General features: G+C 40.3%; 1 protein-coding gene across 8 annotated transcripts in view; it reads right to left on the minus strand.

Annotated features, from left to right (window-relative positions):
* The window catches only part of SFXN1 (sideroflexin 1), a 55,487-nt gene that overhangs the window by 12,460 nt on the left and 17,924 nt on the right, over positions 1–25,103 (minus strand). For 6 of the 8 annotated variants that reach the window (XR_004349221.1, XM_032626885.1, XM_032626884.1 and 3 more), the window contains 6 exons: positions 18,706–18,878; positions 6,446–6,616; positions 5,631–5,729; positions 4,043–4,118; positions 3,364–3,449; positions 2,311–2,438 (listed from right to left, as the gene is read on the minus strand). Coding sequence is in view for 7 of the 8 variants with exons in the window: in XM_032626884.1 (XP_032482775.1) it covers positions 2,311–2,438; positions 3,364–3,449; positions 4,043–4,118; positions 5,631–5,729; positions 6,446–6,616; positions 18,706–18,878 (733 nt within the window). In the remaining variant the exon portion in view is untranslated. Of the gene's footprint in view, positions 1–3; positions 649–2,310; positions 2,439–3,363; positions 3,450–4,042; positions 4,119–5,630; positions 5,730–6,445; positions 6,617–18,705; positions 18,879–25,103 lie in introns of those variants that run through there. The other 2 variants (XM_032626889.1, XM_032626891.1) reach the window with 2 other exon arrangements.

Consider the following 25,103-nt stretch of genomic DNA (forward strand, 5'->3'; position numbering starts at 1 on the left):
CACAATTGTATCAAACTAGCCAGGATGATTAGATGCAATGATGCACGCAAAACACTGGATAGCGTTAGTTCATTTATTCATGATTTTTATCAGACTAAACTGTCACATCAATTTCAATATATCAATTACCTTTAGAGATATCGCTGGGATAGAAAGATTGTGTTCCTTCTCTGGGGACTAAATAATGCTTAAAGTAACCAAGCCACTGGAAACAAATTTGTTGGGCCGGCTGAACTTCAAAGAGGAGCGTCCTTATTTCAAAATGGGAGAGAACAAAACCAAAAGCCCACCCAGGGTAGAAGCCGGAATGGCCACCTTGATTTCGGCAAACTGGAAATCTGGGCTCAGCAGGTGTTCTGGGGCTGCCTCCCCAGCCTCCTCGTAGGTTAGTGACAATGTGCTGGTCCCGGACTCAGGGGACTCCTGGCCTACAGTTTACGACTGTGGTTTCCACCATTCACTCACCCCTACGGTGCACACCGCTGTCTCATGAGGGCACTGAGGTGCTTCTTTGTTAAATCACTTAATGGTGGTTAAATCAGATAACCAATTAGCTGGAGTGCCATTGGCTGGAATGCGCCTCCAAGTTTTCTTTCATGCCCTTTTCTTCAACTTTCCTTTGCCCACTCCTACTTGTCTGCTGATCAGCTTTCCCAGTCACAAAAGGAATTTAAAGACAACAAAAAATATTAGTGAGAAAACCTGACAGCACTTGATCAAGTATGCTTCTTTTGAGAGTTTAGTTAATAGCCAAGTGCTGTTTGCATCTGATTTAGACAAGGGAAGTAAACATACTCATTTCTCTCTGTAAAATATATATTTATATTTTTCTGCAAAGAGTTATGTACTCCCGGGCCCTCTGGTTTCTGAGTAAGTCTGAGAACCTTCTTGAGAGCCCTGGTCTGAGGGTAGCTGAAGAAGCCTTAGGAGTGGACCAGAGATTCTCAGGGGAACTAAATCACAATGGAGATTTTCTGCTTTTGGTTATGTTGAGTCCAGGCCCTAGGGACAAAACTGAGTCACATATTAATAGCTCCTATAACTAACCCAACTTGGTTCATGCTCTAAGGGTTTCCCATTGATATGAATAAATCTTCAGTAGAAGTTATTCCTATTCAAGAACTTTTGGAAGTTTCTTTTCAAGATTTACAAAGATCAAATTCTTTCCCTTCAAATTGTCATCACCTTCACTGTCACTGCCCTGGTCCAACTACCATAATCTCTTGCCTGCAGCAGTCAACAGCTTCCTGAACAGTCTCCAACCACCATTCTTGGTCCCTCTTCAGCCTACTCTCAACGCGGGACCCTGAGTCACTCAGTTAAAACCTAAGCCGGATTATTACCACTCCTGTGCTCGAAACCCTCCACGGCCTCCTACCCCTCAGACTAAAAGCCGGGGCTACAAATGCTTGCAGGGCCATCTGCGTTCTGCCCACTGGGGCCTCGTTGACTCCTTTCTACTGTTCCCACACCCTTCTCTCCCCTCCCGCTGCACCTGCCTCCTGTGATGCTTCCATCACACTGGGCACAGCTCCCTGCTCTCCTGCTGTTCCGTCTGCCCGGAATATTTGACCCTGGAACCACTTGGCTCCCTCGCTCCCATCTGTCCAGTCTACTTCTGTAACCAAGCAGGACCGCACGGGGTCTTCCTGGGACAGACCCCTTCCGCATATCCTCTGCTGCATCTCCTCTCTGAAGTACCCAGCTAACAGTACCTCATGGATATTTCCCGAGTTTTTCAGATGCTAAAAGCCACCACCCAATGGAAGAAATTAACTGTTTGATGATGGAGCACGTAGCCCCCAGACCTTCTGGTGCCTAAGGATGGATAATGTCACCTGCCCTGTGGCCTCCACATCAACCAATCAGAGGATTGTGCATGCGTAGATCACACACCCTGTGTCCCCCCTCCCTCACCTGGCCTTTCAACATGCTTTGCTGAAACCCTTCGGGGGTTTCTGGGGGCATGAGCCACCCGCTGTCCTTGCATGGCCCTGCCATAAACCTTTCTCTGCTCCAAACTCCCAACACGTTGGTATCATTTGGCCTCACTATATGTGGGGCACACGGACTTACGTTCGATAGCACTTCCACCCCAAGATCCCCAACCCTCTCCCCCCGGCCCCGTTAGCTCTATAACCATCTCACATATTCATATTCTACTTATTTTTGTTAGTTTTCTGCCTCCCCCGCCAGAAAGTAAGTTCCACTAAGGGAAGGGATCCTTTGTGGTTATTGCTCACTGGTGCACCAACGCTTGTTTGATTGAAACGTACCGAATAAATGAATGGATGGCAAAGCTCTACTCACCCATGCCGGGGGCTGCCATGAGGATCCTGGAGACAACTACTTGCGTGATGGCTTGTTTGGCTGCGTTTGCTGACTCGCCCAGGCGGTTCCCGTTTTCATCTGTGACAGGAATGCCAACTTTGAGTTCCCTAGAAGGCAAGACAACGGGCAAAGAAGTTCACAGGTGCCTTCGCGGAATGGCTGGACACAGTACTGAAGCTGTGAAAGCCCAAGTCTCTACTTAATCCAAAAATCCACTCCAGTGTCATTTTGGCACTATTAAGTCTATTTTTAAAACCACAAACATGCTTAATCCTTGCGTGATAGACACACAAGTAAAATAATGCCAGTAAACTTTGTAAAAAAAAAAAAGGTGCAGCGTTTTGAACAACAATAGGACTCAACAGGTGAAGACGCTAACTTAGAGATAAGGCTGATTTCTAAGCTCATGTGCAAATTTGAGCAACTTTCCAAATGAGAGATAGATATAATTACTAAAAAATAAACTAACTATACTGACATAGGAGTCACAAGTACACGGAACTATTGCATATTTAACTATGGTCACTACTGCTACAATTATAGCTCCTGCTGTTACCCTGCTTTTCGTTATCCAATCCAAAATGCTTTTTTCTCGTTTTTTCTTCTCCTTTAATTTTTGCCAGCACTAAAAAATACTTCCAGAGATATAGATTAATATTACTTGAAACCCCAAGAGGAAATCTGGGGGGAAGGGGGGAAGAACCTACTGTATAGAAGAAGCTTTCTAGGCATAGACGTAAGCTTGAGATCTATTTTTTAAACTTTTTATTACACAGGGGTAGAAAGACTATTCTAAACCCCATACGGCCATCAGCCGCTTTAATAATCAGCAACTCAGAGCTGACCTTGTTTCATCAATGGACCCATCCTCACCCCCAAAACCAGATTATTTGGAAGCAGATCCCAGATCTCATAAAACTTCATCTGTAAATATTAAAATAAAACAAATTTATTTAAGTTTCAACAAAGCAGAGTATTATAAGACCCTACTGTCAAGCACAAGTCCTCTCTTAGAGGGCATATTAACCTTACCTTTGCCTCATTAATGGAATATTAATGCAATTAGCAGCAGCTACCGCAGCGAAGGGAACAAAGCGTCCTATGAGCGGAGAGACATGCTGCAGAAACGATAATTCCAAAAGCAAGATCTTATTTTTCCTGTAGTACTGAATGCAGGTACTTATTTCTTCTTGAAAACCTCTACAAATGCACAGTCCTATTTGTATAGAAACTTGGGCCAAGAGTACGTTCAAAACCTGGTTTCCTAGAGGTACTTTTCTATTTCCAGCCTGGGCACACTGGGACAAGGCAGACTTCCAAGATATTTTGATGGCTTTATGTGGCTGATGGAGCAGGGGCTTTGGAGTCCCACAGTCTTGGGTTCAGATGCTGACTCCTCTACCTCTTCAGGGCAGTGCCTGGAGGTACCCAGCCCGGCACCCAGCCTCTGGTGGGCTGTATGGATGGGTGAGCATTTAGCATTGAATACACAGTGCCAGGTACAGACCAGGGTCTTGGCAGATGTTATTAGTGACACTCCTTCCCAAACGTATTGAAAGATACACTTTAAGAAAGCAGTTGAAGATAATGACTATAATAAGAGAGTCATAGGACTTGAACTATTTTTGAGAAATTAACACAGAGACTTAGAGCCAGGCAGGTGAGAACAAATTTAGAAGCTTTACTGCTATGGAAATAAAAATCTGAGTACCTTGGTTAATGCATTGAGTCCTAGAGCTGTGGCTACAGCACCTGTCGTTGCAGAAACATAAGCTGTTCCCAATTCACTGAAAACAAAGAAAATGGTACATAAACAACAAGTGTTATGTCAGAAAACTCAAGCCCAACATTTTTGGAAGAAATCAAGATTAAGAATAGAGATTCCATAAAACATGACTCAAATGAACTTATCAAAGAAACAGAAACAGGCTCACAGACATAGAGAACAGACTTGTGGTTGCCAAGAGGGAGCGGGGCAGGGGGGGGATGGATTGGGAGTTTGGGAATGGCAGATGCAAACTATTATATATAGAATGGATAAACAACAAGGTCCTACTGTATAGCACAGGGAACTACACTCAACATCCTGTGATAAGCCATAATGGAAAAGAATATGAAAAAGAATGTATATATGTGTAACTGAATCACTTTGCTGTACAGCAGAAATTAACACAACATTGTAAATCAACTATATTTCAATAAAATAAATTTTAAAAAGGAGATCCCACAGAACAACATTCGTCATCACTCTACAAGTAGAGATATTCAGAGAAAAAGCAAGCAGACCCATACAAAAATGGCATTCTTCACATAGAACCTAACTACCACGCCAAACGAGTAGACATAGAGAATATGCATGCGTGGTGGTGGGGGGGAAGGAAGCAGGGACTGTGCAGGAAGCTACAAATGTGGGAAAATGCATATTAGCTTAAATGTTTGTAGCATATTTGCTTAAATAAAAAAATACTTCTCAAAATATCACTATACATACTGAAAGTAAAAATGCAGTGCCACCATTCTAAAAATGACATCTTATGGTATAAAAATACTAAAAGTCTCATCCTCAAAATACAATTAAGCCCAAGCAGTTCTCTCTTATTTTAAAATAAATTTTAATTCAAGGATTGGATGAAATGAAGGTGTGACCAGCACTGCTGGGTGGCAGATTTCAATATTCTTTGTTGCCTAGGATGATAATAGAAGACTACAGATGGTCAAAAGCAATTTGAGAGTTAAAACAAAAAAGAAAATGCTTTGAAGTGTTACTCAGTTAGGCTCAAAGTTTTGGTTAACTAATCACTTTAGTCTATCTGAACATCTTTTCACAGGAGGCAAAATTTTAAATCCATTCACTTTCCTATTTTAAAGACAAATCAGATACAAAATTCCCCTGGATTTCTGCAGAGATCACATTGTTGATTCTGCTTCTTTTGATGTTGGTATCTGTCTACACCCACAGGGTGGATGGGGGTACAGTGTGTCATGTCACACAGGCCAGCCCTGAGCTGCCTGCTGTGTGTTCTGTGGGGGCGAGGCGGGGATGCACCCTAGGGTGTGGGAGCCATGTCCTCCTACCAGAGCCACTAACGGCATGGATGATGTCTGGAAAGGCAGCCTGCAAAAAACCGTTACCTACATAGAAAGGGAGGAAAAGAAACACTACTGAAAAAAATGCTCCCTAGGATTCCAAACCATATAAACAATTTGTACGAATATACTTTTTTAACCAGGAGAGCATCACCAGTGAATCAAATGAACCCCAGAGAAGTGCAGAGGACAGTTAAATCTTCCAGTCTTACTTTACAGTGAGGGGAGCATCTCCACTTCTGTTGGTGTAATTGACCACGGCATTGAAGGACTGGTTGATCCACTGCCAGAACAGCACTGCCGGTGTGGTCCTGAAACAGAACGATCCATCACATACCCACCAGTGCTTGTGAACCAGCCGCCATGCAGAATGGACAACGCGAGCACCAGTAACCAGAGAGGAGATGGACTGGAGAAGGGAGAACGCTGGGTCCAGGACTGTGTGTTCTGGGTCAAAGGCCGAGGACCGGTGTGGCTAGGCAGATTTTTATCTTGTCTGATTCTCAGTTTCCTCATTCGTTAGATATGGATAGCAACAAACTCAGAGGGTTAGGGTGAGGATGGAGCTAACTTATTTAAATTTTATCTTAAATTTGTAAGGGAGCCCAGCAAAGAGTGGGCACTCAATTAATGTGATTAATGTCAGGTCCCTTCTCTTAGGGAAAAAAGCCATTTGTAGGCTATTTCTGGTCCCTCCTCACTACATGTCTACACCTACACCTATACTTATACCTATATCATATGAATGGATTAAACAGAATCTGCTTAGAGGATCTTTTTATTTTCTTTCTCATTTTCTTTTGGGTCTAAGATTTAGGGAGAAATTCAACCTCCTTTTGGGCAACAAGGAGAGTTCTACTCAACAGAGGGAAAAGGTAAAACAACCCCCTAGAGTTGCAACATTTATACAAAATGAAACGCCACATGAAATGACATTTATTTCGATAAAACCACTCACATAAAAAAATGTACTTTAAGCTTCTGGAATATAAAGCAAACAAACTGTCGTTACATTGCCAGAACTCACCTATAGAATGTCATCATACAACCTGTGATGGTCATGTTCATTGGAACCTGAGCTGACATCCTTCCTATCAAAATCATCTTTTCACCAGTGTCGGGATGAAAAGCTGAATCATAGATGTACTTTGCTCTCCATAACTCATTTTCTGTGAGACCCGGAGGAACAATTCCTTGCCTAGGAAAACAGCAACAAATAACATGGCAATTGTTCATTCCAAATATCTCACCAGTGCTCTAGAGACATGTAGCTAGAATGTTCTGGAGTTTATGTTTACCTAGAACATCTGTGTCTGGATGGAGTGACAAATCTAACTATTACAGAGTCAGGGAAATTCTAATAACACAAAAGACAATAAACACTTAAAATGAGCATGTCAAACCCATAAACCTCAAATTGCCTATAATTTGGAAAAACAAAAGCATCTTGTATAATAGGGAAGTATTCAACTTTGAAATATTCTTTGTTTTAAATGACATTTAAAAATGTACTTTGAACTCTGTAAATGCTATTTTTAACTCATTAGACAAAAGTTGTAGCAATCAAGAATGTGAATTCATTTTTAAACCTATAGTTTGAAAACCTAGACAAGAAAGGCTCACTATTTTTCCTCTTTATCAAAGAAACACATACTCATTGCAAAAAATTTAGAAAATACAGGAATTCATTAACACAATTAAAATCATTCAAGCCTTTCCCAACTTAGCACCACTGGCAGTGCTTCGGTAAATGCCCTTTCGGGCTTTTATTGGATCTATTATACATGATATTTTTATTTAAAGGCATCGTATCAAGTCACCTTTTTTATTCAATAATATTTTGTAAACATTTCTCTATATCTTTAGATATTCTTCTATATCATCTGTACTGGGTTGAATAGTGTCCCCCCTAAAATTCTTGTCCACCTGGAACCTCAAAATGTGACCTTATTTATAAACAGGGTCTTTGCAGATGTAATTGCATAGTTAAGATGAGGTCATGCTGGATTGGCGGGGGCGGGAGGGAGCAAATCAAATGACTGATGCCTTTATACGAACGACCAAGTGCAGCCACGCAAAGAAGGACATGTGATGACAGAGGCAGAGATTTGAGTGGCGTAGTTACAAGCCTAGGGCCACCAGAAGCTGGAAGAGGAAAGGAGGGATTCTGCCCTAGGGCCATCAGAGGGAGCAGGGCCCTGCCAACACCTTGATTTCAGACTTCTAGAGTCTGGAACTGTGAGAGAATAAATTTCTCTGTTGTATTAAGCCACTCAGTTTGTGGTAATGTGCTATGGCAGCCTTAGAAATTATACCAATCCCCTACTGTTGGACATTTTAATTGCTTTTAACCTTTTCCATTGGTAAGGGATAAGGAAGTAAATATCCTTATAAATAAAACTCTTCCCCCATCCAAGATTATTTAGAAAGAAATGAGTACATTTGCTGAGACAAAAGCTATGTAAAATATTAAAACCGTAAACATATCTTTTATCCTCTTTCTCTACTTGAGTATGTCTTTTTTTTTTTTTTTTATCCTCGGCAGCAGTAGCATCATTATTATTTAGGTAACCTGTTGTATCCTTTATACAATGTGGATCATTTTGTTTAGTTATGTTATCTGCCACCCTGAAAATTTTTATAATTATGCAGTCAGGTAGGAACAAATGAAGTTTCTGCCTAGAAAGGCGTGACCCACTTCAAGATTATAGGTATGTTCACCTATATACTTCTTTGCATTTTCCTAATAGTTTTTTTTTTTTTTGGTCACAGTTTTAATCTATTTGAAATTTATCTTAAGATATGAATATGTGAAATTGCTTAATTTTAGATTCCAGTTGGCTGGTCTGCCCTTCCAAGACCAAGATTTCAATGCTATATTTACCGTCATGAACTTTTGTGAATGTTAGGCTTGACTTCCGGACTTTGGACAGTGTGCCCATCATCTACACCTCGTGCTGCCAAACCCACCACTTTAACTGAGGGTCCCTTTGAATACCTGGTAGAGCAATGGTCCTTCACTCCACTACTCTTCGTCTGCTTTCTCAAAAGTGCCTTACTTACACCCAGTAATTTGTTCTTCCAGGTAACTCTTACAATTATTTTGTTAACGTTATAGGGGATCGCAATTGTATTTTGACCAAAACTATATTAAGTTAAAGAGAACTGCTATCTCTACAGCAATAAGACTTTCTTTCCAGGCCTACCACATATTTCTCCAGTTACTCAAAGGCATCTTGTAATGTCGCCCAGTGGTCTGTAATTGCCTCCTACTTCTGGGTAAGTTAATTCCCAGGTATTTTATTTATTTATATATATTTTAAAAATATATATATATATATATTTTGTTCTTAGGAATGAAATTGAAAAATACTGCCTAATAGAAAACAAACCTACGGTTACCAAAGGGGAAAGCATCTTTTTGTGTTCTATGTCCCCATAACGTTAAAAGAAATAAATCTCTTTATTGAGGTGTCATTTAAATATTATAAAAGTCATTCATTTAAGTATACAATTTGATGAGTTTTGACAAATGTACACGGTGGTGTAACCACCTTCAGAATCATGGTACAGAATTTTCATCTCCCCCAAAGTTCCCTCAGGCCCCTTAGGAGTCATTCCCCCACTTCCTGGCAACCACAGATCTGCTTTCTACCACTACAGTATTGCCTCTTTCAGAATTTCACATGAATGGAATCGTACGAGTGAGTAGTAGTATGTGTCTGGCTTCTTCAACTTTGCATAGTGCTTTCAGATGCATCTTTGTTGTCTCAGTGACCGGTTAATTGCTGAGTGGTACTCCATTCAATGACTGAACCACAGGTATTTATCAATTCCCTTTTTAGCCATTCTAGTAGGTACAAAATGGTATCTCATTGTGGTTTTTGTTTTGTTTTTCATTTTTAGACTTTCCAACGTGTACTCTTTTCTTCCAGTTTTGTTGAGATATAGTTGACACACAGCACTGTCTAAACTGAACGCATCCAGCATAATGACTTGACTTACATACATCATGACATGATCAGCACAATAGTTTAGTGAACATTCATCATCTCATACAGATACAAAGTTAAAGACAGAGAAAAAAATATTTGTCCTGCTGATGAGAACTCAGACTTTACTCTCATTAACAACTTTCATATATAACGTACAGCAGTGTTAATTCTATTTACCATGTTGTACATCACATCCCAAGTACTTATTTATTTTATAACTGGAAGTTTATACCTTCTGACTGCCGTCCGCCAATTCCCCCTGTCCCAACCCCCGCCTCTGGTAACCACAAATCTGATCTCTTTTTCTATGCGTTTGTCTGTCAGCTTGTTTGTTTTTGAAGTATAATTGACCTACAACACTATGTTAGTTCCTGGTACACAACATAGTGATTCAGTACTTCTGTACATTTCAAAATGATCACCACGATAAGCCTAGTTACCATCTTGTCATCTTACAAAGATATTAAAATTATAGTTATCGACATATCCCCACACTGTACTGTACCTCATGTATACCTGTGACTCATTTATTTTGTAATTGGGAGTTTGAACCTCTTAATCTCCCTCACCGATTTCTCTCCTCCCCCCAACCCCCTTTCCTATGGCAACCACCTGTTTGTTCTCTGTATCTATGAGTTTGTTTTTGTTTTATGTTCATTTGTTTTATTTTTTAGATTCTACATGTAAGTAAAATCATACAGTATTTGTCTTTCGCTGTCTGACTTATTTTCACTTAGCATAATACATGCAAGTCCATCTGTGTTGTTGGAAATGACAAGATTTCATTCTTTTTTATGGCTGAGTAATAGATGTTTTACATATCTATATATACCACATCTTCTTATCCATTCATCTATTGATTGGCACTTAACGTTGCTTCTATATCTTGGCTATTGTAAATAATGCTGCAATAAACACAGGGGTACATATATCTTTTTCTAATTAGTGTTTTTGTTTTCTTTGAATAAATACCCAGGAATGGAATTGCTGGATCGTATGGTAGTTCTATTTTTAATTTTTAAAGAAACCTCCATACTATTTTCCATAGGTGGCTGCACCAATTTACATTCCCAGTAAAAGGGCAGAAGGGTTCCCTTTTCTTCACATCCTCGCCAACAGTTGTTATTTGTTGTCTTTTTGATTCTGACAGGTGTGAGGTGATATTTCATTGTGGTTTTAATTTGCATTCCCCTAGCAACTAATGATGCTCAGCATCTTTCCATATGCTTACTTGATATTTCTATATTTTTTTTGGTTTAGTGTCATCAGCCTATTCAAATCTTTTGACCATTTAAACAAATTGGGTTGGAATGAAAATAATTCTTTATCTCTTCTGGACATAAGTCCTTTATGAGCTATACGTTTTGCAAATATTTTCTTCCAGTCTGTGAATTGCATTTTTGTTTTCTAAACAGTGTCTTACGAAGTGGAGAGACATATCTTTTCCCTTATTGTTCATGCTTATGTCTTATCTAAGAAACCTTTGCCTATCCCAAAGTCATACAGATTTTATCTTGTTTTCTTCTAGAAGTTTTACAGTGTTAGCTTGTATATTTAGGTCTATCATCCATTTCAAGTTATGTTTATGATTTTGTTTAAAGATTAATACTCTCTTTTTATGTGGAAATCCATTTTTTCCAGAACCACTCACTGAACAGAATATTCTTTCTCTATTGAATTATCCAGACATCTTTATTTAAAAATCAATTGACTATATATGTTTGAGTCTATTTCAGGATCCTCTATACTGTTCCACTGATCTATATATCTATACTGTTTTGATTACCTGAGCTTTACAGTAAGTCTTGAAATCAGGCATTTAAATATTTTTGTTGCTACTGAAAATATGAGTTTTAAAATTTCAACTTCCAGTTGTTAATTGTTACTATACGGAAACCCAATTGATTTTTGTATATTGATCTTATAATATATCTTGTGACTGTGCTAAACACACTCTATTTGCATTTTTGGTAGATTCTTTCTATATGATGATCATGTTTTCTGTGAATGAAGAGAATTTTAGTTCCTTTCCTATCTGTACATCTTTTATTTTTGTTGCTCTTTTTTTCTTATTGGACTAGCTATGCTAGTCCAATGCTGAATAAATGTAGTGAAAGCTGAACTCCCTGCCTTGTTCCTGATCTCAGGGGGAAAGTTTTCATTCTTTCATCATTAAGTTTGGTGTTAGTTATAGGCCTCTTTTAGATGTACTTTATTCCTTCTATTCCTAGTTTGCTGAGAGTTTTATCATGAAGGGATGTTGGATTTTGTCTGCTTTTTCTGCACTTATTGAGAAGACTGTATGTTTTTCTGTCATAGTCTACTGATACAGTGATTTCCAAATGTTAAAATGAACTTGCAATCTTGTGATGAACCATATTTGGGTTCTGCTTATTTTGGGTATTATCCCTTTTAAAGATGGCTAGATTTAAGTTGTAAATTTTGTTGAGGATTTTTTGTGTCTATGTTTATGAGGGATATTGGTCTGTAATTTTTGTCTTGTAATCCCTTTGGTTTTGCTATCAGTGGTCTCATAAAATGGATGAAGAAGGGCTTCCCTGGTGGCCGAGAGTCTGCCTGCCGATGCAGGGGACACAGGTTCGTGCCCTGGTCCGGGAAGATCCCACATGCCGCGGAGCAGCTGGGCCCGTGAGCCATGGCCGCTGAGCCTGCGCGTCCGGAGCCTGTGCTCTGCAGCGGGAGAGGCCACAACAGTGAGGGGCCCGCGTACCGCAAAAAAAAAAAAAAAAAAAAAAAAAAGGATGAAGAAGTCTTTCTCCCTCTTCTATTTTCTGAGAGAGTTTGTGATGGAATTGATATAGTTTCTTTCTGTGAAGAAATAATTTCTTTCACCTGTGATGCTAATTGGCCTTGGAGATTTTTGTGGGAAAGTTTTATTTTTATTTATTTATTCTGCCATCTTGCTCTTTGTTTTCTGTTCGTCTCATCTCTTCCTTGTTCCTTTTTTTTCTCTTTCCTTGCCTTATTTTAGATTGAGTCAAGTTTGGTAATTTATATATTCATAGAAGGCTAGACATTTCACTAATATTTCTAAAATTTTTAGCAAAGAGCTAAATTTTTTTTTAGCTTCTAAAGGCTTCATTTTTTTTTTTTTTCCAGATTTATTTATTTTTATTTTTGGCCACATTGGGTCTTCATTGATGTGCACGGGCTTTATTTGTGGCGAGCAGAGGGTACTCTTCACTGCGGTGAGCAGGCTTCTCATCGTGGTGGCCTCTCTTGTTGCAGAGCACGGGCTCTAGGCGCACGGGCTTCAGTAGTTGTGGCTCACAGGCTCTAGAGCACAGTCTCAGCAGTTGTGGCACACGGGCTTAGTTGCTCCGCGGCATGTGGGATCTTCCCGGACCAGGGATCGAACCCATATCCCCTGCATTGGCAGGCAGATTCTTAACCACTGCGCCACCAGGGAAGTCCCAGTAGGCTTCATTTTTTAAAAAAATTATTTATTTAACTTATTTTTGGCTACGTTGAGTCTTCGTTGCTGCGCACGGGCTTTCTCTAGTTGTGGTGAGCGGGGGCTACTCTTCGTTGAGGTACATGGGCTTCTTATTGCGGTGGCTTCTCTTGTTGCAGAGCACGGGCTCTAGGCGCACGGGTTTCAGCAGTTGTGGCTTGCGGGCTCTAGAGCACAGGCTCAGTAGCTGTGGCACACAGGCTTACCTGCTCTGCTGCATGTGGGATCTTCCCCGACCAGGAATCGAACCCATGTCCCCTGCACTGGCAGGAGGATTCTTAACCACTGCACCACCAGGGAATCCCCTTCATTTTTATATTTCTATTTCTCACAGGCAACTTTCTTATCTTCTTGTTACATACTTTGAGTTTTATTTATTTATTTTATATTGATTAGACGTGCCAGGGGCTTATCTTTCTCTGGGCTTATCAGAGAACCAGCTTTTCATGTATTTTTCAATTCTGTTAATTTCTGACCTTGAAAAAATGACCTCCTCTCTGTTTTCTTTGAAAAACAGTCTATACAGTGGTTAACAGCATGAACTCTGGAGTCAGACTGTCTGAGTTTCTATGCTGGCTCTGCCACTTAACAGTGGCAGGACTTTGACTTTTCTGCCTTAGTTCTTTCATCTGAAAAATGGGCATAACGAGAGCACCTACCTCCAAGGGCTGTTGAGGCTTAAATGAATGCACATGAAGTGCTTCAGGCAGTATCATTACACAGCATGTGCTATTGTTATTTTCTTTTTCTTATTTTGTGCTGTTCTTTAATTTCTTAACCTGAAGTCTCAGTTCATTTGTTGTAAGCCTTTAACGTTTAATCAGAGAGACATGTAAAACTATAAACTTCTACTCAGAGTACAATTTTGGCACAATCCCTTAAGTTTTCATATTAATTTTCTCATTATTTTTACTTTGTAATTTTACTTTTGGTTTTTCTTTTTGCACAGTTAAAGTACTGAACAATTCTGACGTGATTAATCAAGTTCTGTCTGTATTTCTAACAGTCTTTTCTTTGTATATTTTGATGTAACATTAACTAGTTCATGAATACCGAACACGGTCATTTTATAAATATCAAATTTTTCTGATCTATTCGCCCTGAACTGAATTTTGTCCGATTTTCATACAGCTTCCTTTTTATTTGCAGTTACCTTCGTCCTGCTTTGTAATGTTAGCCATTTTTATTACCACCCTTTGGATTCATACTAAAATAGCACGTTGGTATCCCATGAGGACTATAGATTACTGGTATTCATATTCCTTGAAGGTACACTGTACGTGATACTTCCTTGACTCCAACTAACCCTTTGAGCTATTCTCCTCTGAGAGTTCACAGCTAATTTGTCTCTTGGTGGGTAGGGGGAGAACTCTGGGGTATTTCTTAACCATTAATTCACCAATTGGTTTTACTGATGAATATATAAAGATATAGATATAGATATAGATATAGATATAGATATAGATATATAGACATATAATGAATATAAAAGCAGACATGATAAAAGCAGCATTTCCCCTAATCCCCAGTGGAGCAATTTATGACACAGACTCTAAGGGTTTTATATTCCTTAATAGGTGAAGAGAAAAGAAGGTGAGGTGCTCAACGATTCTTGGAGGAAGTCATTGTATTTTTCCATGCACAATGACCTCACACAGAGATTAGTCATGTAGCTAGCAACCCTCATGCATTCCGACTGGGATGCCATGTCACTGTTGAGCTTTCTAAGTGTTTTTACACAATTTTAAAGTCTGATTTTAATAGAGGGTTTTAATCCCTTTTACACATACTGTTATTACTAAGCTGTCTGGCCTCCTCCATCTTGTTTTACGTTATTTTAAAAGCTTCTATGACAGTTTTTTGGTTTTACCTTTAGTTATACTTATTACGCTTTGTTTTTATGCCTTTGGGGTTTTAGAAGATATATCCTAAGATTTAACTTGACTAGCGGTTACCATTAAGATTCTCAAAACCGGGCTTCCCTGGTGGTGCAGTGGTTGAGAGTCTGCCTGCCGATGCAGGGGACACAGGTTCGTGTCCCGGTCCGAGAAGATCCCACATGCTGCGGAACGGCTAGGCCCGTGAGCCACGGCCGCTGAGCCTGCGCGTCCGGAGCCTGTGCTCCGCAGCGGGAGAGGCCACAACAGTGAGAGGCCCGCGTACAGCAAAAAAAAAAAAAAGATTCTCAAAACCATTCTACGATAACATTTCTCTAACATGGTAAAGAGCCAAACCGTACATACTTTTGAGTCCACCTCCTATTTAAGATAAATATTTGGTATACTTTTAATTCCTCCTCTTCCTTTTGTTTTATTAAAAAAAATTTTTTTGATACTACAATCTAGGGCTTTAGATTCAGATAGCTATTACTATTTTTTACAAAACACTTAAAATTTCTTTTTGCCTATACATTGCTTTATAACTAGAAATGCAACAACTATTTCTATTTTAACAGTTTCAACATTCGTCACTAGTCTATATTACAGCTTTCTTTTATTTTTACTGTAATACAATATATAACATAAAGTTTACCATATCAACCATTTTTAACTGTACAGTTTTGTGTTACTAAGCATATTCATGTTATTGTCCAACTACTGCCACCATCCATCTATCTCCAGAATGTTTTCATCGTCCCCAACTGAGACTGTATTCATTAAACAATAACTCCTGATTCCCCGGCCCCCTAGGCCCTGGCAACCACCATTCTATTTTCCGTCTCTATGAATTTGGCTACTCCAGGCACATTATATAAGTAGTATTGTACAATAATTTGTCCTCTTCTGACTGGCTTATTTCACTTAGCATAATGTCTTCAAGGTTAATCCATGTTGTAGCACGTGTTAGGATTTCCTTCATTTTTAAGGCTGAATAGTATTCTATTATGTGAATATACGACGTTTTATTTTTCCATTCATCCATCCATGGACACTTGGGTTGCTTCCATCTTTGTCTATTATGAGTAATGCCACTTTGAACACGGGTGTGCAAATATCTGTTCAAAACCCTGCTTCCAATTCTTTTGGGTATATACTCAGAAGTAGAATGGCTCGATCATATGGTAATTCTATTTTGAATTGTTTGAGGAATCACAATATACTATGGATTTCCTATTTTTGAACTCAATTTTGCTTCATCTCCTGACCTCTCAAGAAGGATTTATGAGGAGTTTGTTTTTGATGTCGTTATGTATTTTTCTGTTGCCTCTGTAAACAGAGACACTCTGGTATAAAATTCCTGGGTTACATGCTTTCTCCTAGAAACTCGGCACACGTTCCTTTACTGTCCTCTGGCACTCAGTGCATAGATAAGAAGATTGAGACGTCTCTCTGTCATTTGTTCTTTTTTAATAACTTTTTTCCCCTGTTTGAATGCTTATGAAATTTTTAAAAGTTGCTTTGTAGAAAAAAGAAAAAAAAATCTCCATATGTGGGTCTCTTTGCCTGAAACAGGGTGAGCCTAATTTGTGGATGTCTGTCCTCACTACAGGACAATTCTTTTATCTACTTACTATGACATCTTTTGCATTTTTCTAGTTTCTCCTTGAGAAGCATCAATACATTATATCTTCACTCTCCATCCTCTAGTCCCCTAAAATATAATCCTTTTCATACTCTCACCTTTTCATCTATATCAGGAGTTGACAAACTACAGCCCACGCCTATTTCTGAATAGCTGGTGCACTAAGAATGGTTTTTCCATTTTTAATGGATGGTGAACAAGCAAAACAACACAGAATGAGACTGTAGGGCCTGCACAGCTGAAAATATTTATCATCTGGCCCTTTGCAGAAAAAGTGTGCCGACCTCAGATCTTCATCCTTGGAGAGTGACTCAGGTTTATCCCCAGCATCCCTGTTTCTACTTTTTTCTCGGTACCATTGATGTCATTACTTCTCCACCACTGCCTCCAGTGAAGATTTTAATTTTGCTCTGACAAGTTTAGGGGCTTTGCAATCTCTTTTATGGCTTCTTTTCAACTCCTCTAGCTGTCTTTACATCTCCACCTCTCCTCTTTTTATGGCTTTTGTTCCAGAATCATGGAACATTGACTTGCCGGAATTCTGAAATGCACTTCTGCCGTCTTCCTCTGCCTCGTTCCTCAGGACTTGCTCGTAGGGCTCCAGGATGTTCTGCTTCCCAGGGAGCCCTCTTTCTGCACGGCTGCGCATGCTAAGACCTGGCCAGACTCAGTGTTTGGTAACAAAGTTTATAGACCGCCCTTGGTGGCCTCACTGACTACCCATGTGACAGTCAAATACGTACCTTGCATGGATTATCCTTGGCATGTTTAGACTCACAGCTCCCCCTAACCCAATTCTCAGCTTCTGGCTGACTTTCCCTAAGAGCAGGAGTCAGCAAACTACTGTCTGTGGCCTGTATGGCTGGCCAGCTAAGAGTGATTTTTACATCTTTTAAAGGATTGTAAAACAACCAAACAAACAAAAAGCCCTAGAAAACAAACAAACAAGCAAGCAAACCCCCAAGACACTAAGAAGACTAGGCAGAACATTTAGAATAAGACAGAAATCCTCTGTAGTCCACGAAGGCTGAAATATTTCTTATATGGTCTTCCATCAAGAAAGCTGCATGTCCATCAACAGATGAATGGCTAAAGAAGATGTGGCGCGCACACACACACACACACACACACACACACTGGAATATCACTCAGCCATAAAAAAGAATGAAATTCTGCCATTTGCAGCAACATGGATGGACTTGGAGGGCATGATGCTAAGTGAAATAAGTCAGACAAAGAAAGACAAATACTGTATGGTATCACTTATATGTGGAACATACACATACATATACAACAAACTAGTAAATGTAACAAAAAAGACACAGGCTCAGGCTTCCCTGGTGGCGCAGTGGTTGAGAGTCCGCCTGCCGATGCAGGGGACACGGGTTCGTGCCCTGGTCTGGGAGGATCCCACGTGCCCGTGAGCCATGGCCACTGAGCCTGCGCGTCCCGAGCCTGTGCTCCATAATGGGAGAGGCCACAACAGTGAGAGGCCCGCGTACCACAAAAAAAAAAAAAAAAAAAAAAGATGCAGGCTCACAGATATAGAGAACAAACTAGGGGTTATAGTGTGGGGGGGCAACATAGGGGTGGAGGAGTGGAAAGTACAAACTATTGGACGTAAGATAGGCTCAAGGATGTATTGTACAACACGGGGAATATAGCCAATATTTTGTAGTAACTGTAAATGGAGTGTAACCTTTAAAAATTGTATTAAAATATTAAATAAATTAAAAAAAAAAAAAGAAAGTTGTGACCATTGCCTTAGAGCATGTCTCTTCTCTCACCTCATGCCTGGCTTTTTGAACTGACGGAGTCCATCCCAAACCTACAAACTGTGCCACCAGCACCCTTCCCATCTGAGCTACTATATGTGGGGTTTATTCACTGGGGCTTAATCTGAGAAGAAGCGAACAACCTACCCTAATTCTTGACGACTTGCTTTTTGTAAGATGCAGCCTCTATCTGGAGACAGAAAGTTGTGGATGCAGGTGTGGTTGTATTGTCGAGCAGAAGGCAGGGCTCTAGAAAGGGGACCTCACGGATTGGCACCTATGAGTTGGAGGGATGGCTGGCTTATTTTCAGGTTACTACGAACCCTGGATATCTGTGTTAAGTGTCAACAATGGGGAATGAAACACGTCTTCCTATTTCTTATATATATATATTTTTTATAAAAAGGAATCAATTGCAAAAAAAAATGTTGAAAAATCACTAAGGGAAGGTTTAAAGACAATAGGCTAACAGGATGATCTATTAATATATTAAGCCCCAAAGCATACTTGTTAATGTTACCTGTAATCATGCACTACTTTCCTTGCATCCTCTAGTTGTTTGTTGGTTAACAGAATATTCCTGGGATCAGTTACAGTGAAGAAATGATTGGCTCGTCCAATGAAAGTGCTTTGATCCCATCGAGGTTCCTTGATGTTAATGTTTGGTGGAAGTTCTCCAGACATTGTCCTGGACTGTAGAGGGTCAAAAGGACAGGCCTAGTTAAGACTTACAAAGTCACTACACATTTAGAAACTTTGTAGTCACACTAATCTTCAAATAAAGAGTTAGGTACATTCCTATTTATGAAAATAATTTTGCTACAAATGGCAGAAAGGCTATTTAGATCCAAAGCTAAATTTGTCTGTAAATCTCAATTTATCTTAATCAAATTTCAATGATTTCCCACATAGTTCTTTTTATAAGGACATAGTATTTCATCATCCCTTACTTTGGAAATCTATTCTTCAGAAAAAAATAAAAATATAAAAAGTTAAAAATAACGTCAACAATAATAGTGTCTGAAGTCTGAAACACTTTTTCTGGATGAAAGAACCAACCTCAAACTACTGTGGCATTCTGGTTTACTAAATTTGTTTTTCCTACAAGTAGAAGTGACTCATTATGCAAAAAGGCTTACATGCTAAAAATTCTAGAATTAAAAGAAGATTCAGATTCATTCAGCCTTATTCAGTGTATAGACCACAATCCAAAATGAAAAATTATTCTCCTCAATCTAACAGTGGGAAAAACACATTTTGACAACCCCATAAACAGTAATAACATAGAGCATATTATTTTCCTCATAAAATACTTATTTTCTGGCTAAGAACCATTACTTCTTTCTAAAGTAACTAGTTTCTTTCGCTGAGTAATATATGCTTATTTTTAGAGGTGCTTTGTATTGCTGTAATACATGCTTATTGCAGTATTTTGAATAATATAAGCTTATTGTAGAAAATAAAGAATAAAGAAACAAAATCTGCTATAATTTAGCCATGCTGAAATAACCATTGTTGATGTTTTGATCTATTTCCTTGCAGACATTTTCTATACATATTATCCCCTAACAAAAAAAATAAAGTTGACATCATACTCTATATTTTAACATCCTGATTGTTTCCTGCTGTACTTATTTCACGAGCTCTCCCTATGGCACTAAATATTCATTTCAGGTATTTAGCAACACCTTCAACCTTTATGTTATTTTCAGTTTTTCACCATGAAAAATAATGCTGTATCCTTGTCTATTAATTTTTTTCCTCATAACTGGTGACTTCCTTAAACTAGATCTCTCTATGTGATATTAGCAGGTCAAAAGATCTTATCACTACTAAGGCTTCAAACCATTGCTTTCTCATACCTCTTTCCTCTTTCTATATTTCTAATATTGGTTCTTATAGTGGCTTTCTTTTCCAAGTATTTTTCACTATTTTTCAGTGCTTCACTAGATCATAGGTCTGCTAAGATGTCAGGTGCAGACGCCTGTCATTTGAACTTTATCACAATCTCAAATTAACACACTTCACGGCCCACTGGATCAAAATCAAGCATGTTAGGCCCAGAGATGTGAGGAATCTAGTATATGTAAAACAGCTGGTCAGTTGAGAGTAAGAAAGTAAAAATCAGCCCCATTATTCATAAAGCAGGCTGGGATGACAAACACAGATAAAGTCAGCTGCAAAGCTGACAGGAAACCATATTTCTCCCAAGGTCACACTGAAGCTGAAAGGTGTCCTAACAACCCCCTTCTCTGGGTGACCACTGCTTTCTCATCTCATCGAGAAACCTTGTTCTCCACAATCACAGACTGTCAGAAACTTTGCTGTTTGAAATCATACTAGGAAGAATGAATCATCCCACTTTGACACAGAAAAGGAGCCTGGATTTCCAGCCCAGATGCAAAGTTTCAGATTAGGGAGTTTCTGGACACAACATTCCATGTCTTTTTTCTTTGTTTAAAAAATTAATTTATTATTATTATTTTTTTGGCTGCGTTGGGTTTTCGTTGCTGCACGCGGGCTTTCTCTAGTTGTGGTGAGCGGGGGCTTCCCTTCCTTGTGGTGCGTGGGCTTCTCATTGCGGTGGCTTCTCTTTGTTGCGGAGCACGGGTTCTACGTGCATGGGCTTCAGTAGTTGTGGATGGCAGGGTCAGCAGTAGTGCCTTGTGGGCTCTAAAGCACAGGCTCAGTAGTTGTGGCGCACAGGCTTAGTTGCTCCACAGCATGTGGGATCTTCCCGGACCAGGGCTTGAACTTGTGTCCCCTGCATTGGTAGGAGTATTCTTAACCACTGCGCCACCAGGGAAGTCCCTTCCATGTTTTTCTTAACTCTGTAGTTTCCAAGGAAACTTTGTAGTTTCCAGGTCATGGGCTACTTCACAGTTCAGATCTTTACACCCAGCCCTGCTTTGAGCCAATCAAAATATTGCTTCATTAAACTTCCCTAAGTTCCACCATTCTCCAAGATGCTCTGAAAGACCTATCTTTTCCTTTGTTGGTGAGACACTCCCAGTTCCTCCAGTGCGTGGTCTCCCTCAGTGAAATACACATGACTTTGTTTAACTAAGGTTTGTCCCTGCTGGTTTTCAGTCAGCTGGGCTATGATAAGAGAAGTGTCTAAATTTCAAATTAGGACACCTCTAAGTCATGAACGTCAAGTCCAGGGATGTAAGGATATAATTTTCACTTCAAAGAGCTGTGTCATTGTAGGAAGAAATGTCTCAATTTTGAATAAGAATGTATCAAATGTATTATTTATAAAACATACAAAAAGTAAAACAAAAACTCTAATTCACACCCAGGAGAACAGTTTTAAGACTTGTGTGCAGGGACTTAGGGCTCTGCAGAGGCATGTTAGTGACCTGCAGGGAGTGGAGGGGATTCAAGCAGGTGGGTTCTGAGCCCCTGAGTTTATAGTCAACTAGAGCAGGTCTGCTTTCATCTGCTCTCTACATCTGGGTTTTATGGCAATGATCATTTAAAGGGAGGGTTCTAGTGCTTGGGGGGGCGGGGGGGAAGAAAAAGCAAAAAAGAAAAAAGTTGAAAATCACTATAGGAGAGGACAATCTGAAGATCTATGAGACGATTCATAAAGGTCCAGAAGGTTTCAAGCTTTTTTTTTTTTTACTCCAGCTTCCTAAGTCAGCCCCAGCATCCATTTGACTAGTGCCTCTTCAACTATGTGCGGTGAAGGACCTGCTTTGTTCTAATTTCCGGTCCCATCATGAACCAATACTTTTGTAAACTATATTAAAAATAAATTTTGAAAAATGAAATAAAAAGTGGGACACATATAAAAGCCCCCATTTTTATTATTAGGTTCAGCAGATATACTAGAACTCTATCATATTGTTATGAAAGTTCCTAAATGCTTACCCCCAATTTCTGTATTTTCCCCAATATGAGGACTCTGGCCTCATCCAAGGGTCATAATTTGAATTTACACTTAGGCGTATAGATCACAATTTGTTTCTATACTTAAATGTCACCAAATAAATGCTACATATAATCATGTAACTAGAAAAGACAGATAATCTGGTCTAACTCACCTCTGTTTCTGAATGGACCACTAGAAGGTGTAATTCTTACCCTCAAGTAGATCACATACTAAATACAGAACAGATGAAATTCTGACCAGGACAAAACTTTTAGCTTTGTTTTTTTCTTTAAGGTCTAGAAAGTGCTCCTACCTTTAGTGTTCACTGACTGGGCACCCACCACGTGACAGATTCTTGGGCTAAATCAGTGAACAAAAGACAAAAATTCCTGCCTTGGTGGAGCTGATGTTGGGTGTTGGCAATGGAAGGGAAGACAGACAATAAACAAGGTAAGCCAAGTATCCGCTATATTAGCAGGTAATAAATGGTTTGGGGAAGACTCACAATGGGACGCAACATGAGGACAGACTGCATTTTTAAACAGGGCAGCCGGGGTAGGCCCCATGGAGAAAATAACAATGGAGCAAGATCAAAAAAAGAAGTGAGGAGGGCTTCCCTGGTGGCGCAGTGGTTGGGAGTCCGCCTGCCGATGCAGGGGACAAGGGTTCATGCCCCGGTCCGGGAAGATCCCACATGCTGCGGAGCGGCTGGGCCCGTGAGCCATGGCCGCTGAGCCTGCGCGTCCGGAGCCTGTGCTCCGCAACGGGAGAGAGGCCACAACAGTGAGAGGCCCGCGTACCGCAAAATAAAAAAAAAGTGAGGAACTGAATCACGTGCGTATCTAGGGAGGCAGCATTCCAGGGAGAAGGAACAGATATTGCAAAGGCCCTGAAGCAGGTGTCTTCAAAGAACAGCAAGAAGGCATGCAACTGGGGTGGAGAGAGGAAGAGGGAGGGAGACAGGAGATGAGGGGTCAGAGAGGTATGGGGAGGGGTTTAGTTGGAATCACACTGTTTGGCGCCTCGTGGCCACCGTGAGGCCTTTGCATTTTACCCAGAGGGAAATGGGAGTCATTGGTGGGTTCCAATCAGAGGACTTACAACTGAAAAGGATGTCTCTGGCTGCTGTGTGGAGAATGCAGTGGGGCTATAAGAGTGGATGCAGGAAGAGCAATTGTAAAGCTCCTGCAGGCATCCAGGAGAGGGCTGATGGTGGCGCAGGTGGTAGCAAGAAGGGGCAAGAAGTGCTGACGTTCTAGACATTGTGTTGACGGAGCCAACAGGATCTCCTGAAATCTTGGATGTGGGGTGTGAGAGAAAGAAAAGGCATGACTCCTAAGATGTTTGACTGGAGGAGAAGCAGGTGTCAGGGATCAAACAGCAAGTTCAGGTTTGGATGGATGGAGTTTGTGACGCCTAGGGGACTTCCAAGTGAAGATGTCCAGGAGGCGGTTGCATACGAGAGTCCAGAGTTCAGAGGAGAGATTTAGTCTGCAGATCTTCATCTGTGAGCAGAGACGACTGAAACTCATGCAGTGGGAGAGCGACGGGCATGTGGACATAAACAGAGAAGAGATCCAAGACCTCCAATGTTAAGAGGTCAGGAAAGACTAAGTTATAGCAAAGGAGGCTGAGAAAGAGTGACCAGTGGGTAGGAACTCGGCAGAGCGTGGTGTCCTGGAGGACAGGTGAAGTGAGTCTACCTGCAGTCCCATCGGCCAAAAGGAAGAACACCTTGGTAGTCGGTTACTCCCATCTTGGGCTGGTGAAGAGGGGGATACAACTCCTGAAGGGCCATCTAGGGAATGGGAACGCTACAAAGATGGTTATCTTGGCAAATTCTAAAAATTCTTAGCAATGGTGATGGCAAGTAGGGAATGAATGCACAGCACGTTAAATGCCCCCTCTTTGGGGCACTGGTTCTTCCTGCAAGGCCACCGACACGGACTGGTGGTTCCTAACCGACAGAACGCATTGAAATCGCCTGGAGAGCTTCTGAAAAAGACAAATACTATCGCCCTTCTAGAGATTCAGACCTAGGAGGTCTTACCTAAGGCTGGGCATGTGATTCTGCAGGCGCTCTGCGTCTGGACCTCCAGCTCTCTGGGCACCAGGCTGTGACTCTACACGAAGCTGGGAGCTGTTTCCTTCCCTGCATCTTTCTCTGTGCTGCCTATGCCTTCCCCCAGGCCTGAGCAATCTGCAATGCTTCCCAGTGGATATCTGATACTGATTGTTGCTCATAAAATTGAGTACCAAGCAATATATCTTCCTTTTAAAGTATAATTCTCACTATTTCCCCTTCACACTTAATATATATAACAATAGCACGAACAAAAAATTAAAATGTAGCTTTCATAGAATTCTAGTTCTTAATAACAAACGAGCTCCAATTTGTTAAATACAGGGCAAACTTCAGGTCAAGCTATTGAAAACATGATCTGGTTTTACAACATGGTGTTTCATAAAATAAAGATGTTCTATTGCATAAGAGCTGGAGAGGATCTTAAAAATAATCCACCCAATGTTCTCATCATGTAGGAAACAGAGGCACAGAGGGGGAAATAACTTGTCCAGGGTGTGCTCCTGGTGATGGTGGCAGAAGGAAGTGGGAGAGGATGCAAAGCCAGACTGAACTCCTGAGCACTGGTCAGCCAGTCTACTCTTTCTACTCTATTACTCTCTTTTAGCTATTCCCCTCCCCCGCCGCCAAAGTACAGCAATTAATGTCTGCACAGAATCGGTATCTTTGAAGCCCTCCTTTTTTCCTTTCAATAAAAACAGCTTTACTCACACCACGAAGCTTCGCTAACCCTCTGGAGCCTCCATAGTATATGTGAGAAGAATGCCGTGGAGGCCTCACGAAGTCTCTTTTTTGTTTTTAATTGAAGTACAGTTGATTTACAATGTTGCGTTAGTTTCTGGTGTAAAGCAAAGTGATTCAGATATATATATATATATATAACATACCTATGTATGTAAGTATGTGCGTATGTGTGTGTGTGTACGTGTGTCTGTATTCTTTTTCAGATTCTTTTCCA

The sequence above is a fragment of the Phocoena sinus genome, chromosome 3, assembly GCF_008692025.1.
Source record: "Phocoena sinus isolate mPhoSin1 chromosome 3, mPhoSin1.pri, whole genome shotgun sequence".
In the NCBI taxonomy this organism is placed as follows: domain Eukaryota; kingdom Metazoa; phylum Chordata; class Mammalia; order Artiodactyla; family Phocoenidae; genus Phocoena; species Phocoena sinus.